The 17448-nt window shown below is 38.9% G+C and overlaps 1 protein-coding gene across 1 annotated transcript in view; it reads right to left on the bottom strand.

The window, feature by feature from the left end:
• Nucleotides 1-15685: 15685 nt before the first annotated feature.
• brms1la (BRMS1 like transcriptional repressor a) overlaps nucleotides 15686-17448 on the bottom strand; it is a 33993-nt gene continuing 32230 nt past the window's right edge. The window contains exon 10 of the mRNA XM_087989928.1: nucleotides 15686-17424. Within this exon, the coding sequence (XP_087846054.1) occupies nucleotides 17307-17424 (118 nt within the window). The 3' untranslated portion in view covers nucleotides 15686-17306. The remainder of the gene's footprint in view (nucleotides 17425-17448) is intronic.

Here is a 17448-nt window from a genome sequence, read left to right as displayed (position 1 = left end):
CAGCATGGAAACAGATCCTTTGGTCCAACCCGTCCATGCCGACCAGATATCCCAACCCAATCTAGTCCCACCTGCCAGCACCCGGCCCATATTCCTCCAAACCCTTCCTATTCATATACCCATCCAAATGCCTCTTAAATGTTGCAATTGTACCAGTCTCCACCACTTCCTCCGACAGCTCATTCCATACCCGTACCACCTTCTGTGTGAAAATGTTCCCCTTAAGTCTCTTTTATATCTTTCCCCTCTCACCGTAAACCTATGCCCTCTAGCTCTGGACTCCCTGACCCCAGGGGAAAGACTTTGTCTATTTACCCTATCCATGCCCCTCATAATTTTGTAAACCTCTAGAAGGTCACCCCTCAGCCTCCGATGCTCCAAGAAAAACAGCCCCAGCCTGTTCAGCCTCTCCCTATAACTCAAATCCTCCAACCCTGGCAACATCCTTGTAAATCTTTTCTGAACTCTTTCAAGTTTCACAACATCTTTGCGATAAGAAGGAGACCAGAATTACACGCAATATTCCAACAGGGCCTAACCAATGTCCTGTACAGCGACAACATGACCTCCCAAACCCTGTACTCAATACTCTGACCAATAAGCGAAAGCATAACAAACGCCTTCTTCACTATCCTATCTACCTGCGACTCCACTTTCAAGGAGCTATGAACCTACACTTCAAGGTCTCTTTGTTCAGCAACACTCCCCTGGACCTTACCATTAACTGTATAAGTCCTGCTTAGATTAGCTTTACCAAAATGCAGCACCTCTCATTTATCTGAATTAAACTCCATCTGCCACTTCTAGTCCATTGGCCCATCTGGTCCAGATCCTGTTGTAATCTAAGCTAAACCTCTTCGCTGTCCACTACACCTCCAATTTTGGTGTCATCTGTAAACTTACTAACCGTACCTCTTATGCTCGCATCCAAATCATTTATGTAAATGACATAAAGTAGAGGACCCAGCCCCGATCCTTGTGGCACTCCACAGGTCACAGGCTGAAATACAACCCTCCACTACCACCCTCTGTCTTCTACCATTGAGCCAGTTCTTTATCAAAATGGCTAGTTCTCCCTGTATTCCATGAGATCTAACCTTGCTAATCAGTCTCCCATGGGGAACCTTTTCGAACGCCTTAGTGAAGTCCATATAGATCACATCTACCACTCTGCCCTCATCAATCCTCTTTGTTACTTCTTCAAAAAACTAAATCAAGTTTGAGAGACATGATTTCCCATGCACAAAGCCATGTTGACTATCCCGAATCAGTCCTTGCCTTTCCAAATACATGTACATCCTGTCCCTCAGGATTCCCTCCAACAACTTGCCCACCAGTGAGGTCAGGCTCACTGGTCTATAGTTCCCTGGCTTGTCTTTACCACCCTTCTTAAACAATGGCACCATGTTTGCCAACCTCCAGTCTTCCGGCACCTCACCTGTGACTATCGATGATACAAATATCTCAGCAAGAGGCCCAGCAATCACTTCTCCAGTTTCTCACAGAGTTCTCAGGTACACCTGATCACGTTCTGGGGATTTATCCACCTTTACCCATTTCAAGAAATCCAGCACTTCCTCCTCTGTAATCTGGACATTTGGAAGATGTCACCACCTATTTCCCTACAGTCTATATCTTCCAGATCCTTTTCCACAGTAAATACTGATGCAAAATACTCATTTAGTATCTCCCCCATTTTCTGTGGCTCCACACAAAGGCCGCCTTGCTGATCTTGGAGGGGCCCTCTTCTCTCCATAGTTACCCTTTTGTTGTTAATGTATTTGTAAAAACATATGCTTCCTTCTTTTTCTTAACCAAACACTCAATTTCTTTAGTCACCCAGCATTCCCTATACCTACCAGCCTTCCCTTTCACCCTGACAGGAATATACTTTTTCTGGATTCTCGTTATCTCATTCCTGAAGGCTTCCCATTTTCCAGCCGTCCCTTTACCTGTGAACATCTGGCCTCCAATCAGCTTTCAAAAGTTCTTACCTAATACCGTCAAAATTGGCCTTTCTCCAATTTAAAACTTCAACTTTTAGATCTGGTCTATCCTTTTCCATCACTATTTTAAATCTAATAGAATTATGGTTGCTGGCCCCAAAGTGTTCCCCCACTGACACCTCAGTCACCTGCCCTGCCTTACTTTCCAAGAGTAGGTCAAGTTTTGCACCTTCTCTAGTAGGTACATCCACATACTGAATCAGAAAATTGTCTTGTACGCACTTAACAAATTCCTCTCCATCTAAACCTTTAACACTATGGCAGTCCCAGTCTATGTTTGGAAAGTTAAAATCCCCTACCATAACCACCCTATTATTCTGACAGATAACTGAGATCGCCTTACAAGTTTGTTTCTCAATTTCCCTCTGACTATTAGGGGGTCTATAATACAAACCCAGTGAGGTGATCATCCCTCTCTTATTTCTCAGTTCCACCCAAATAACTTCCCTGGATGTATTTCCGGGAATATCCTCCCTCAGCACAGCTGTAATGCTATCCCTTATCAAAAATGCCACTCCCCCTTCTCTCTTGCTCCCCTTTCTATCCTTCCTGTCACATTTGTATCCTGGAACATTGAGCTGCCAGTCCTGCCCATCCCTGTGCCATGTTTCTGTAATTGCAATGATATCCCAGTCCCATGTTCCTGACCATGCCCTCAGTTCACCTGCCTTCCCTGTTCGGCACCTTACATTGAACTAAATGCAGTTTAATTTATTAGTCCTACCTTGTCCCTGCCTGCCCTGACTGTTTGACTCACTTCTGTTCTCAACTGTACCAGCCTCAGATTGATCTCTTCCCTCACTATCTCCCTGGGTCCCACTCCCCCCACCTTACTAGTTTAAATCCTCCTGAACAACTCTAGCAAATTTCCCTACCAGTATATTAGTCCCCTTCCAATTTAGGTGCAATCCGTCCTTCTCCCCCAAAAGAGATTCCAATGATCATAAAATGTGAATCCTTCTCCCATACACCAGCTCCTCGGCCATGCATTCATCTGCTCTATCCTCCAATTCCTGCCCTCACTAGCTTGTAGCACCGGGAGTAATCCAGATATTACTACTCTCAAGGACCTCCTTTTTAAATTCCTGCCTAACTCTCTGTAATCTCCCTTCAGAATCTCAACCTTTTCCCTTCCTATGTCATTGGTTGTAATGTGCACAATGATGTCTTGCTGGCCCCTCTCCCCCGTGAGAACAGTCACCACCCTCTCTGAGACAGCCTTAATCCTGGCACCAGGGAAGCAACACACCATTCTGCTTTTTCGCTGCTGGCCACAGAAATGTCTGTCTATACCTAAGACTACAGGATCCCCTAACAAAATTGATCTCTTAGAAGCCGACGTACCCCTCGTTGCATTAGAGCCAGTCTCAATAACAGAAACTTGGCTGTTCGAAAAAGAAATAGGAACAGGAATAGATGATTCAGTCCCTCCAACCTGATCATGTATTCAGTATGATCATGAACTGACTTCATCATAGTATTAACTCAATCTTCCTATCTGTTTCCACAACATCAGATTCCCTTGTAGATCAAAATTTGGCCAACTCATTCTTAAATATATTCAATGATTCAGTCAGTGGAAGAGAATCCAGAGACCAACAACACTCTTAAGAATAAATTGTTCCTAACCTCCTCCTTTCATGAACACTATCATAATTTTAAAATGTGTTCCCTATTTCTGGATTTTTGATGGGAAACAGTCAGTATCTACACAGTAAAGCCATCTAAGAATCATACAAGACTTCCATACTTCTAAATTCCATCCCCTTTACACTATGGACTAATATTCCATTTGAGTTCCTAACTAAAAGCTGCAGTTGCATGCTACCTTTTTGAAATTCATATACAAGGGCATCCAGATCCTTCTGAACAATAGTATTTTACAGTTTTATTTCATTTTAATAATATTCCTTGTATCTGCTCTTCTGGACAAAGTGGACAACCACACATTTTCCCAGGTTATATCTGATCTGCCAAATTATTGCCTATTCATTTATAGTGTCTAAACCCCTTGGGAGACTTTTTGTACCCTCCACATCAATTGTTTTGCTACCCTGTATCATCAGTAAATTTGGCCAACATAAGATTGTCCCTTTATCCGAATCATTAATATAGTTCAGAAATAGTTGAAGCCCCAGCATTCTTCCCAATGGCATTCCATAGTTACAGTTTGTGACTTAGCCATTTATTTCAACATCATGTCCTGTTAGTCAGGTAACTCTCTATCCATTTTGATGCATCAATTGAACGCCATGAGTTTCTACTTTGTGTAATAACATTCCATATGGAAATTTATCAAATGCCTTTGGAAATACAAAGTCACAAAATCTATTGGATTGTCTTTATCCATCCTGCTTGTTATATCCTCAAAGAATTCTAATACTTTGTCAAATACAAAATTCCTTTCACAAAAACATGCTGACTCTTCCTGGCTTTATTTTAAATGATTTTCTCAGGATTCTGCTACTACATCCGTAATAATAGATTCGAGCACTTTCATAATCACAGATATTAGACTAAAAGTAAAATACTGCAGAGGCTGGAAATCTGAAATAGACAGCGAATGTTGCAGTACTCCAGCAGTCTGTCAGTATCTGTGAAGAGAGAAAAACAGAGTTAACTTTTTGAGTTTGGTATGCCTGTTCTTCAGAACTGAACTCAATTCAGAGGAGTTGAGCTCAGTTATGAAGAAGTCACATTGAACTTGAAACATTAACATATATTGGACTACCTGGCCGATAGTTTTCTATTCTTTCTCACTTCCTCTTTTCTTGAAGACAGGAGTTACATTTGTTGGTTTCGAATCTGCTGGAACATTTGTAGAATCTAGGGAACTCTAGAAGATCGCAACCAAAATATATCAGCTATCTATATAAATAATTTCTCCAGGTACACATTTGGTTCCGAAGGACTTCTCCTGGTTCTTTGTCTTTGCAATTCATATATGCCACAGCTATTCAAGGTCTTCCCATGTCTCCAAGGACTATCTGACCAAGGCATCAGTGAAAAGCTCTCAGGCTCCAGCTGAGGAACACATCAATGTATCCCAAGGACACAGAAGGTTTACACATAAGCAAACCATCAACGTGTTGATAATGTGCCAGGCCAGTGCCTGGCCTACTCCTGCAAAGCAATACAAGTGGGTCTAAGAGGTCTTGAGGATTAAAGTAGTCTGCAACATGTTACACCATTTTACATAGAGTGGTAAACCTCAGTGAAATGCTTTTCAGGACGTCTGTGCAGACTTGATAGGCCACATGGCCTCTTCTGCACTGTAGGGATTCTATCATTCTACAATGATTCATACACCTCTCTGGCAGATCAATGGGCCTCCTGTGAACTCTGTCCTCACAGGACACTCACACCACTGGTACTTTGAGGGAAACATTAACCTGATGCATCCTTGCCTTACAATACGTGTATTGCTGTTTCTTACATTGTATTCTGTCACCTGCCTTCTCAATTCCCACATTGCTTGTTGCCCTCATGAGATCCACTTTAATCAAATGCTATTGTTCTACTCACACTTGCAGTGTGGCATAGGTCATTGACTGTTTTCCTGCATTGAACCCACATCCTCCCACATCAGGGAAGCAATGGCCTAGTGGTATTATAACTATACTATTAATCCAGAAACTCAGCTAATGTCCCAGGGCTCCAGGCTCAAATCCCACCACAGAAGATGGTGGATTGAAATTAGAGGTCTAATGATGACCAAAAAATCATTGTCAATTGTTGCAAATACTCATCAGGATTCACGAATGTTCATTAGGGAAGAAAATCTGTTGCCCTTATCTGGTCTGGCCTACATAGGACTCCAGACCCACAGCAATTATTACTGGCCTAACCAGAGATGCCTACATTCCATGAGTGAATTAAAGAAAAAGCTGCTAACTTTTGCTGGAGTCTCTACTGAGACCATAAGACCCTAAGATATATGAGCAGAATTAGGCCAGTTGACCTATTGAGTCTTCTCCAACAGGTTTGCTTAGTCTTTGGAAGTTACCAGTGAGGAAGAACACTTGTTGCTATTCTGGGGCAGTTTGGAGGGGAACCTGGCATTGTTGAACCATGGGCTAGGTGGTTTCTACTCTGAGATATTTGCAAGGTAAGTGTGCAAATCAAATTGTAGCACATGAAATCAGTGCTAGTGGGGGAAACTGAAGACCTATCTTGGTGTTCCTATAGCCTTTGCAACACTGATGCTACCAACTTGTCAGCACTGCAGGCACGATCAAATGTCACTTAGAATTGATTTGCAGACCTCTGTCCCTGTGAGTTGATGATGGAATTAATAACTTTGCATGGACCTATTACATATTTGGCTACCCCTGCATATCTTATGGTTATCCACCAAAGATTAGTCAGTCAGCCCTTCCCATAAGGTTGATGATCTTCTTTGGATCATAAATAATGGATTTTTCTTACTGCTGAAAATATAAGTGAAAATCACCATAGTTGTGATCTTTCTCATTGGAGAAAGGTAAGCTTAATCTGAAGGGCAACCATGCCTCAGGGAAGTGGTGTCTTGAGAAGGTGGGATTTTCATTGTAACCTCAGTTGGTACACTTCCAAAACAAGGAGTTGACCTTGGCTAAGTGTTGCAGATTGGCACATTCCAAGGTCCAGGATTATGTGCTGAAGGACGCATTAAAGCTTGGGGCAGTTGCAGCTAATGTGCAGTGCGGAAATACCACAATCTAAGATCTTTCTAGCAAAGTTAAACGGGGCTCTGATCAGTTGTTATCAGACCCTCCCAGTGCCTCAGATGTATGTAAATATAGTCTTGTAAAAGTAAGAAATGCCGATGGTTTGCTTACTGGATTGAGTCAAACTCCAATGCTTGTTTTGTTTCTTCATATGCTGCTGTACAGAACTGAACTACTTAAGTGACTGTGTATATAAAGATATTTTAAAAAAAAGCTGGTATAAATTGAACCTGCATTCCAGGTGTCACTCTGCATCATGTACAATAATCCAGCCACCTGAGTTAAATCACTCTCAGAACAACTGATTCATTAGTTAAATAAAAAACAGAAAATGCTGGAATATTCAGTGGCAACTGTGGAGCACAAGAAATAAGGGACAGTTATCTTCTCAAAATTTCCAGAATTTGATTGCATTGGTCCCTAATGCATACCATTTCTATGTTCTTGGTCCATTCCAATCTGCAACATTCAAAATTACTCCTAACCTCACCACTATTTCTAGAACAGATCTGATGTGAACTCTGTTTCTCTCTCCACAGATTTGGTTAGACTTGCAGTGTAGTTCTAACATTGAGTTTTAATTCAGAATTCCAACATCTGCAATATTTAGCGTGTTACTCGCAAGTAAAAAAATGCCTTATGAAATTGTGACTTTCAGATAATTAAATGCATTGGCAAAAAAATGTTCAGTAACAATTTTGTATCTTCATAAAACTGAATTTTGTTATTTATTAGTTAGATGGGAAAGAAAATTTTAAATAGGTGAAGAAATGTCTGTGACTGAACTAGATGGCACTGAATACTGTGTGTGACATCTCTGTGCTGTGAGTTAGACCTTATTAATATCTCCATATTCAGGGAAGAACAAAGAATCCCATCGAGAGAGACTGTAATAGAGACAGAACTGAGAATAGAGCACACTTATTACTGCATTCAAATATGTTAATTGATACACAGAATATAGCAACTAACATTTTCCTTAGCAACCTTTGCTTTGGAAGGGGCAGCAAAATTGAATAGAAAACCTTACTTAAAATATTTAAAAATTAAATGCTAAAGTGATTTTTTTCTCCCACCTCCATTATACTTTGAGGACACAACTACCCACATTATCCAGCTCTGTACTTACAATTGGTTATTTTGTGTGGGCTGAAAGCAATGCTCAATCTCTATGCTTTTGGGAGGAAAGAATACAGGGCAGTGGAAAAAAAATAATGCTGTTTTGTTTAATCTTCTTGATGACATAAATTACATGCACAAACCACTTTGGATACATATTTTTTCATTTAAATCAAAGCAAATTTTCATTCTATAGACCAATAAATTAATATGCTAAAGATTGCTCATTTCAAATAGGTTTCAGGTGAACTCTGGGGCATTTGAGAAGGAAATGAATAGTTAAACTATTGAATACCTTCCATGTATTTATAATCTTTACATGGTATTTTTGTAAATAGCTGATGCAATAAAACTTTATTCAGAGTGTTATTGCCACTATTTGTCAAACAATGAGTTGGTATCAAGACAGGATTTAGGACAGCACATTATACTTTTTCAAGCCAAAGCAGACTTTTTATAAAGGGTCTCTGAGCTGGAGCAAATTACACCTGACTAAATATGGTCCAACTTCTCTTCATGAAAGCAAAATGATTTTTCCAGCAAAATACAATGGAGGCAAGTTACAAAACACAAAATATGTGCATAAAATCTATTTCACTTATTTACAGCAGTGTCCATGGCATGGGAATGGATATGTTACTATGAGTCATAATTTCACATCCTGAGTTACTGTGCATCTGCAGATTCACCTACAAGTTGTAAGACACTGAAAAGGCCATCTCTCACCTCCCGGTTAGCTTCATTCATCAGCAGATTGCTTTTTCGAATTCTTAGGAATTACTTCAACCTTAATTTGGATTATTTTAGATCTAAAAGCTGAAGTTCTAAATTGGAGAAAGGCTAATTTTGACAGTATTAGACAAGAACTTTCAAAAGCTAATTGGGGGCAGAGGTTCGTAGGTAAAGGGACAACTGGAAAATTGGAGGCCTTCAAAAATGAGATAACGAGAGTCTAGAGACAGTACATTCCTGTTAGGGTGAAAGGAAAGGCTGCTAGATGTAGGGAAATCTAGATGACTACGAAATTTTGGTTAAGAAAAAGAAGGAAGCATATGTAAGGTAGCCAGCGGAGATTGAATGAATCCTTAGAAGAGTATAAAGGCAGTAAGAGTATACTTAAGAGGTAAATCGGGAGGGCAAAAGGGAGACATAGATAGCTTTGGCAAAACTGGGTTAAGGAGAATCCAAAGGATTTTATAAATACATTCAAGACAAAAGGGTAACTAGGGAGAGAATAGGACCTCTCAAAGATCAGCAAGGCAGCCTATGTGTGGAGCTGCAGGAGATAGGGAAAATACAAAACAAATATTTTGCATCAGTGTTTATTGTGAAGGACACGGAAGATATAGGATATGTGGAAATAGATTGTGACATCTTGAAAATTGTCCATATTACAGAGGTGGTGGTGCTGGATGTCTTTAAATGCATAAAAGTGGATAAATCCCCAGGACCTGATCGGGTGTACCCTAGAACTCTATGGGAAGCTAAGGAAGTGATTGCTGGGCCCCTTGCTGAGATATTTATATCCTTGATAGTCACAGGCGAGGTGCCGGAAGACTGGAAGTTGGTCAACATGATGCCACCATTTAAGAAAGGTGGTAAGGAAAAGCCAGGGAATTACAAACCACTGAGCCTGACATCAGTGGTGGGAAGGTTTTTAGAGGGAATCCTGAGGGACAGGATTTGCATGTATTTAGAAAGGCAAGGACTGGTCAGGAATAGTCAGCATGGCTTTGTGCATGGGAAATCATGTCTCACAAGCTTGATTGAGTTTTTTGAAGTAACCAAGAGAATTGATGAGGACAGAGCGATAGATGTGATCTATATGGACTTCAGTAAGGCATTTGACAAGGGTCCTCATGGGACACTGGTCAGCAAGGTTAGGTCTCACGGAATACAGGAAGAACTATCCATTTGGATACAGAACTAGCTCAAAGGTAGAAGACGGAGGGTTGTGGTGGAAGGTTGCTTTTCAGAGTGGAAGCCCTAGAGTGCAGGTTCATAGTTCCTTGAAAGTAGAGTCGCAGGTAAATAGGATAGTGAAGAAGGTGATTGGTATGCTTTCCTTTATTGAACAGAGCATTGAATATAGGAGGTCATGTTGTGGCTGTACAAGGCATTGGTTAGGCCACTTTTGAAACACTGTGTGCAATTTTGGTCTCCTTCCTACCAAAAGGATGTTGTGAAACTTGAAAGGTTCAGATAAGATTTACAAGGATGTTGCCAGGGTGGGGGATTTGAGCTATACGGAGAGGCTGGATAGACTGGAGAGGAGACTGAGGAGTGACCTTATAGAGGTTTATAGAATCATGAAGGGTATGGATAAGATAAATAGACAAGGTCATTTCCCTGGGGTGGAGAAGTCCAGAACTGAAGGGTATAGGTTTAGGGTGACAGGGGAAAGATATAAAAGGGACCTAAGGGGCAACTTTTTCACATAGAGGGTGGTGCATTTATGGAATGAACTGTCAGAGGCTATTACGATTACAGCATTTAAAAGGCATCTGGATGAGTATATGAATAGGAAGGGTTTAGAGGTATATGAGCCAAGTGTTGGCAAATGGGACTAGATTTGGTTGGAATATCTAGTCGGCATGAAAGAGTTGGACCAAAGGATTTGTTTCCATGCTATACATCTCTATGACTCTAGGACTTTAAATATCAAAAATAACTGGATGTCACATATAGAAAAGATCAAAAACACGACAGCAGTTGGCCTGCTAAACAGAAAATGTGATTAAAAACTGGTGCGCAGAATTCAATGTCGACGACAACTTTCTAAATGTCAGAACCGCAGCTAGCATCAACAACTCGGCACTTGGAAACCTTTATAGTCCACGAGTAGAAAAGCTTTGCAAGAACAACTTAGATCTGCCATATCCATCCCATCAAATGGGTAATAAATTGAAGCCAATTATAGCACCTTGTAGCTTAACAAAACTCTTACATTTCCAATTATTGAATTGTGAAGTGAGAATTCCCTTCCCACCCCACGACTACACTTCTAATTCTCAAGTTCTGTTTGTTCAGTATTAGCTCATACTTACCACCTTCTGGATATAAGCCTATACTGCAGTCACGAGCAATGAATTAAGGTACATTGCATCTCCCCTTTAAAAATGATAAACTGAAAACATATTTAGGAAGAAAAGGATTTTTAACAATTGCAATGAATAGCAAAAGATAGACTTTAAATATTCTCAATTCAAAAATGTTGATTTTAAATCACGTTATCGCATGCAACCCATTTTCTGTCAGAGTTTACTGCCACCAAAAGGTTTAGCATGGGTTTACAACTCTGTAGTACCATCATTACCAAAAAGGGGTTGTATATAGGTTTCCAGAATTGACTAGTTACTGAATTATGAAATATTAATATTCAATCTGTCTCTTTTCCAGATTCTCCCTTGAAGGAAAATATTCTCTTGTTATCGACCCCTGAAGCCCCCTCAGAATCTTATGCTTCAATAATACCACTTCACGTTTACTAAATATGAGAGCATTGACCAATCTGTTTAACCTTTCCTCATAACACCACTGCATCATCCCAAGGATCAGCCAAGTATGTTGTCACTATCTAAAGTTAATTTGAAATATCAAAGTATTTTAATAGATTGTTATACTTTGTGTATAGAAGATGACCTTTGCATATTTGAAATTGGAACATTTACAGACTTGACTTACACTTAAGCAACATTATGAATAATATGCTCTACTTCCAATAGGTACATCACCTCTGTGACACAACACACCCATTGATTTTTCCTTTAATTAAAGATGTTCTCAGCTTATTCGATTTTGTAATTACAACAATCCAACACATTACGAAACTAGAATCATGATAAACCAGCAAAAAGTATATACCTCAAATAACACGAAGTTTACTTATCATTCCATCCAATTATTATAGTTTGTTAAATTTATTTTTCTTCATGTAAATGTACTTGCTGTTCAATCGAATGGTCACATGAAATCTCAACAGTTGATTCAATTTCGAGTCGATTTCTCCTCAAAGACTGCGATCTAGCACAATGTTCGAGTAGTCAGTAGAGGGTGCGGGTAAGAAGGATCTCTCCGTTAAGTTTTATTTAAGGCAAAATTGCATTATTACTTAGGTGATATATGCTGTAAATAAAATGTGATGTGTAAACCACCCGCATTGTTTCTATTACAGTACTTTGTGTTTTTACTAGGCAAAAGTGAGGATTGCAGATGCTGGAAACCAGAGTTTAGATCTGAGTGGTGCTGGAAAAGCACAGGTCAGGCAGTATCCGAGGAGCAGGAAAATCGACATTTCAGGCAAAAGCCCTTCCTGATGAAAGGCTTTTGCCTGAAACGTCAACTTTCCTGCTCCTCGGATGCTGCCTGACCTGCTGCGCTTTTCCAGCACCACTCCGATCTAAACTTAGCGTGTTTTTACATGGAGTACATGGACCTATTGATTATCTGGGATATCGATGAATTAGCACATTCCTGGTTCCATCGATGCCAGATAATGAAACGTTTACTGTGTAAAGAAAGAAAAGCTGTGATGTATTATGATCTAAATAAGTATTTCATGGCTAAATTATTGAGATGTATGAGGTCCTCACTTTGAAACAAAATTATCAGCACATAAAACCACCATCCCTCAGAATCAATTATCTTCTTTTTATTAGACAACTGTTTTAAGTGTTCCAACTAAAGTAAAAGCATCGTAGACGTCTGTCTTGTAAGATGATGGTGTGCTCCATAGTGGTCAACTCTGTGTTAAGTCTATTTCCCTTTGCCTATTGGATAGGCTCATTGCTGCCAAAGCATGCCCAACTGTCAGTCAAACAGCACACCTTATCCGAAGGCAAAGCCTTCCAGGTTCTTTGAAAGCTTTAGCCTAGGGCCAGGAGGGATCCAGTTTCCTTGCATCAACACATGGATACACAGCTGCCAACCTGTGGGGACTTATCCATTTGGCTCTCTCTCACATTGCAGAAAACCAGTGATGTTGGTTGAAAATGAGAAGCAAAATGGCAATCAAAACCAGAAAGCTTATTAACTCTCTTCAACTACACAACAGATGCAGCACATTGACCTGCTGGACAGAGGAAGAACAGAAAATTAATACACGATAAAAGTCTTGCATCCTGAAAACAAACTCAACTGCCAGGGCATAATAGTTGCATCATAATTGAATTTCATCTATCCACTAATAGTGATAATGAATGTTCTAGCATTTTTAGACTAGAATTGGGGAGCTTGAGCAGATTAAAGCACTTGGCTGTGCCTCGTGAATTAATCAGCCTCTGTACTCCATTCCAACATCAAACATGCTGGAACATTCATTATTACCACATCAGTGATAAATCAACTTATATAAGAGGAAAATTGTCATCTTTGGGCCAAAATGTTAAAGAATTTAATGTCCTGGAGTAATTTGGATGCAAATGTGATTGCAGGTACCTTGCAAAAACTAGTCTTTGTTGATCAATGTTTGCTAAAATGCTCCCAAAGATGAATAAAATCCATTCGATTATAAGAAAAATCGATCCAAGAAAAAAAGTCAGTATCATTTTAGAGCCAAACTATTTTAGTTTTATTAGCTTATTGTACAAAAGCCTGCACTAACTTTTCAATAGCACTGCTTGAATCATCTGATTTAGATTTTCCAAATAATACTCATGATCACTGCCATCATATATAATTTATACATAGATTAATATACAAAGGGAAAGTTGGATCACAAATTAGACAATTAAGGTGGTGAGGTTTTGCATTATTCTTTTATAGGATCTGTCTGAACTCAGGCTTATTCAAGTTACAGGTTAGATTTTTTTTCATCGATCCAGATTCAATCCTGAGGCAGCATTAAGTAACACATACATTCCACTTCTGGTCTGCAGTAGTTTATTTATTTAAATGCATCCAACTGTATTTATCTACAATTGTGTGCTTGTTTTGGAGACAGTAATCAGTCATTGATTAAAAAAAATGAACAAAACTTACTGTATTCATTTTAAAGAGCTTTGAACAACACAGTGATAGAATAATGCAGGATGTAAATTGCTAAAATGTTGCAGGATTTGGCTGTTGTGGATTAAGAGACCAGGCTACATTTGGAAGTAAACCAGCAATGCACAATTACTTAAGTACAGTATAATTTGCCATCATAAACTAATTGAGACAGGGAAATAAAAATCTTTCAATGTCAAATAAAGATAATAGAAAATACTTCTAACTTTTGAAATAATTTTAATTTTCTAATGCTCTCATTTTTATATGGCACTTCTGGCAAGTGTGCCAACCATATGTCAATGTACAAAAACAGACACTGGTTAAACAGACAGACTCAAACTGACCCTAGTTGCACACAATAACTCCAGTCTAACAGCAGCCAGCACAAATTCTCACAAAAAGATAAATTGTTCAAATAATAATCACTTTGTTTTTAACATTTGATTGCAGTAAATCAAATAAGGTCATCACTTGCATAAAACACTGAGGGATCAGCAACGTTTGAAGACTTACTCACCTAAAGACAAAGTTGTAAAGCATATTTGGCAATGGTAATATAAAATTCTTTTAGGGTTGAGGGCTGTAAAGAAAGTTGCCACCCACACCATTAAAAATATAGCTCATGGTATACACATTTTTTAGTGAGAAATTGCATTAAGGTAAATTTACAGTGACTTATTCCATAAGATTTTCTAAACAACTGCAGGCTTTAGTAATTTTGGTCTCAATTAGTGGAGACTTAATGATCATTCCTGAATGATGTGCTACTTGAATAATGATTCTATTCAATTGAATGAAATTCAACTAATTATCTGAATGCCTTCATACAGACTAAAGGAATATTGAATGCAGATAATCTCAAATGTGTACTCCCAAATTTTCTTTTAACGAAAATGGTTAATTCCAGCCAACAAGCCTCAGGATTGCTTTTAAGTCCTGCACAATAATTAATGTATAGATGACATTTACTCCACAGGCCACCAAAATGTACAGGAGGCCCTATCAGATAGGAAACTGAAAAACTATTTGTTGAACTGCAACCAGAAAAGACACAAAACCTGCCAACACACCACCCCCCTCATCTCCATCCAGGACCTCAAACAGTCCTTCCAAGTGAGACAGAGGTTCACCTGCCTCTCTTCCAACCTAATTTACCACATCAGGTGCTCCCAATGTGGTCTTCTCTACACCGGGAGACCAAACGTAAACTTAAAGAATAATTCGCCAAACATCTCAGCCAGGCCCGCAGGGGCTGACCGGACCTCGCAGTCACCGCCCATTTTAATTCCCATTCCCACTCCCTGTCTGACATGACCATACTTGATCTCCTCCTTTGCCACACAAAACAAACTGCAAATTGGAAGAACACCACTTCACCTTCCGCCTGGGATGCCTACAGTCTGGAGGACTTGACATCGAGTTTTCCAGTTTCAAATAATCTCCTTTCCATTCCCCTGACTCACTTCCCAGCCCCCTACCAGATTCATTCTGGTCATTGACCAACTAGGTCATACCCTCTACCTGTCTTCACGTATTCCCACTTCACCACCCTGACCCCACCTTCCCCTTTATCTGCAGCTCCCCTTACCCCCACTCCAGTCCTGAAGAAGGGTTATCCCCAAAAAGAGTGACTTCTCCACCTTTGATGCAGCCTTGCTTGCTGTGTTCTTCCAGCCTCCTGCTTGTCTAGCCAAAATGTACATAGCAAATTGGGACACTTATCTGTTGTTACAAGAATTGAAGACAAATTGGAACTTTCTAGTTCTACAGATAATAAGTCTTGTAAAATTATTTTATCTATGTAACCTTGTCAAAAGCGGAAATTTTTCAATGCATGGAATGATGTAAAAGAAAGGCAGAAAATGCTAAAAAGGGTTTTTATTAACATGGTAATAAACACAACTTGCATAATAAAGTTTGTTCATGACCCATTTGCAGTTTTAAAATTCCATTTTCATGCAAAAGTAACCAACGTCCATCATTTTTGTTCACATTGCACACAGACTGAGGAAATGCATACAAATTGTAAATTCATGATAGGTCTACACACAGCAATCAATTTCCCAGACAATTCATATCTAGGTGCTTCTCAAACCAGCGAGACCACACCATACTGAGAGAAATAGAGGTGACAATTGAAGCGTTACAATATTGTGCCGATAATTATACACTTATTTTACATGTAGGCACACTCAACAAAATGTAAAATCCTTCAATAAACAAGGTGTGTGTATAAGAGCAGGGCTTTGTAACCAAGAGATTATTCTAGCACAAATGATAGCACATGGTGAAGGGTGAAAAACTTTAACTGGACCTCACTTTAATTGTCTTATTTCATTTACATGCAGTAGCCAATACATCAAATGGCAGGAAATTCTCTAAATTCATCAGGTGTAGTAGGAAGATTTTACCATCCAACCGAATAGTAGAATTATGTAACTTTTTTTGCTTATATTTAATCAAAAATATACTGCATATTGATCCAACAAAAAAAAAGTTGCAGTTTACACAAAACCACAAGCGGAAATAAGTACTTAATTCAATTTCACTGCCTTTATATAAAATAGAGACTGGTCATGCTCAGCAAATGTCATTTAATTTGTTCAAATTATTTCCACAAATAAAATCACAAAAACTATTCAAGAACATAAACAACTGACAAATGTATTTACCAACAAACTGCACACTTTCAAAAGTCTTATTTTCTTATAATGTTCTTAAAAGACAGTAACTGGTAAAGACAATACAATTGGATGAAAGCACCACGATCTATTTGTGTCTTTGTTTGCTAAACTTGAAATTCAGAAAATGAAAACAAATATGGCTCTATAATGTAACGTTCTACACATTAGGCCAACTGTTAACACTGTAGCATTTTCACATTTATTCCATCCACTGTTTGGTCCATTCCAACACAACAACCATGTGTTGGACACCAGTGTAAAGGGCTAAATTATTGATTGAAAACTTTTAAGTACCATCAGATTTTTTAAATCAGGTACAACCGGGTACTACATTCGTATGAATATGATGGTGTCTAATGTTCAGTGGTTCAACTGTAACAGGTGGGACAAGGTACAGTTTGGCACTATTGGGGGTCTCAAATTCAGAAGCAATGCAAGTACACACTGAATAGGTACCTTATTTGCCTCTGGTATAGCTTGAAGCAAGTTCCTTGAAGCAGAGGTCACAGATCTGACAAAATAAATCCTTTCATTTGTACAAACAAGAGGGGGAGTAGTTGAAGTGTACACAATGATAATAAACAAATACAAATTTTGGTTTACTTAATGGAAAAAAAGATGGTGACATATATAAAGTATTTCATTCTCAATTAACTCTTCCTCACCAGATAAACTAGATATTTTTGCAAATGGAATTAACTGTTTTTCATTAATTTTAATCGAGATGTCACAGCACCTTCATTATTGTAGACAATACAAAAAATTCATACAAAAAGACACTTCACATTAGCACTATGAAGCTACATATGTTTGATGGTATATTTTCCTTTCTGCAATTGAGAAATGTAAAGTTTTGATTTGCTGTTGTCTGTCCTCTTAAACCATACTTCATCGTTGTTGATGGTTGTTATTGTGGCACTAAAAATAAATCCAAAAAGTTAA

The sequence above is a fragment of the Chiloscyllium plagiosum genome, unplaced genomic scaffold (assembly GCF_037043375.1).
Source record: "Chiloscyllium plagiosum isolate Xiang-an unplaced genomic scaffold, Cpla_swu_hap1 HiC_scaffold_8, whole genome shotgun sequence".
NCBI classification, from domain to species: domain Eukaryota; kingdom Metazoa; phylum Chordata; class Chondrichthyes; order Orectolobiformes; family Hemiscylliidae; genus Chiloscyllium; species Chiloscyllium plagiosum.
The sequence above is the reverse complement of the archived record's forward strand: the minus strand, read 5'-3'. Positions and strand labels throughout refer to the sequence as shown.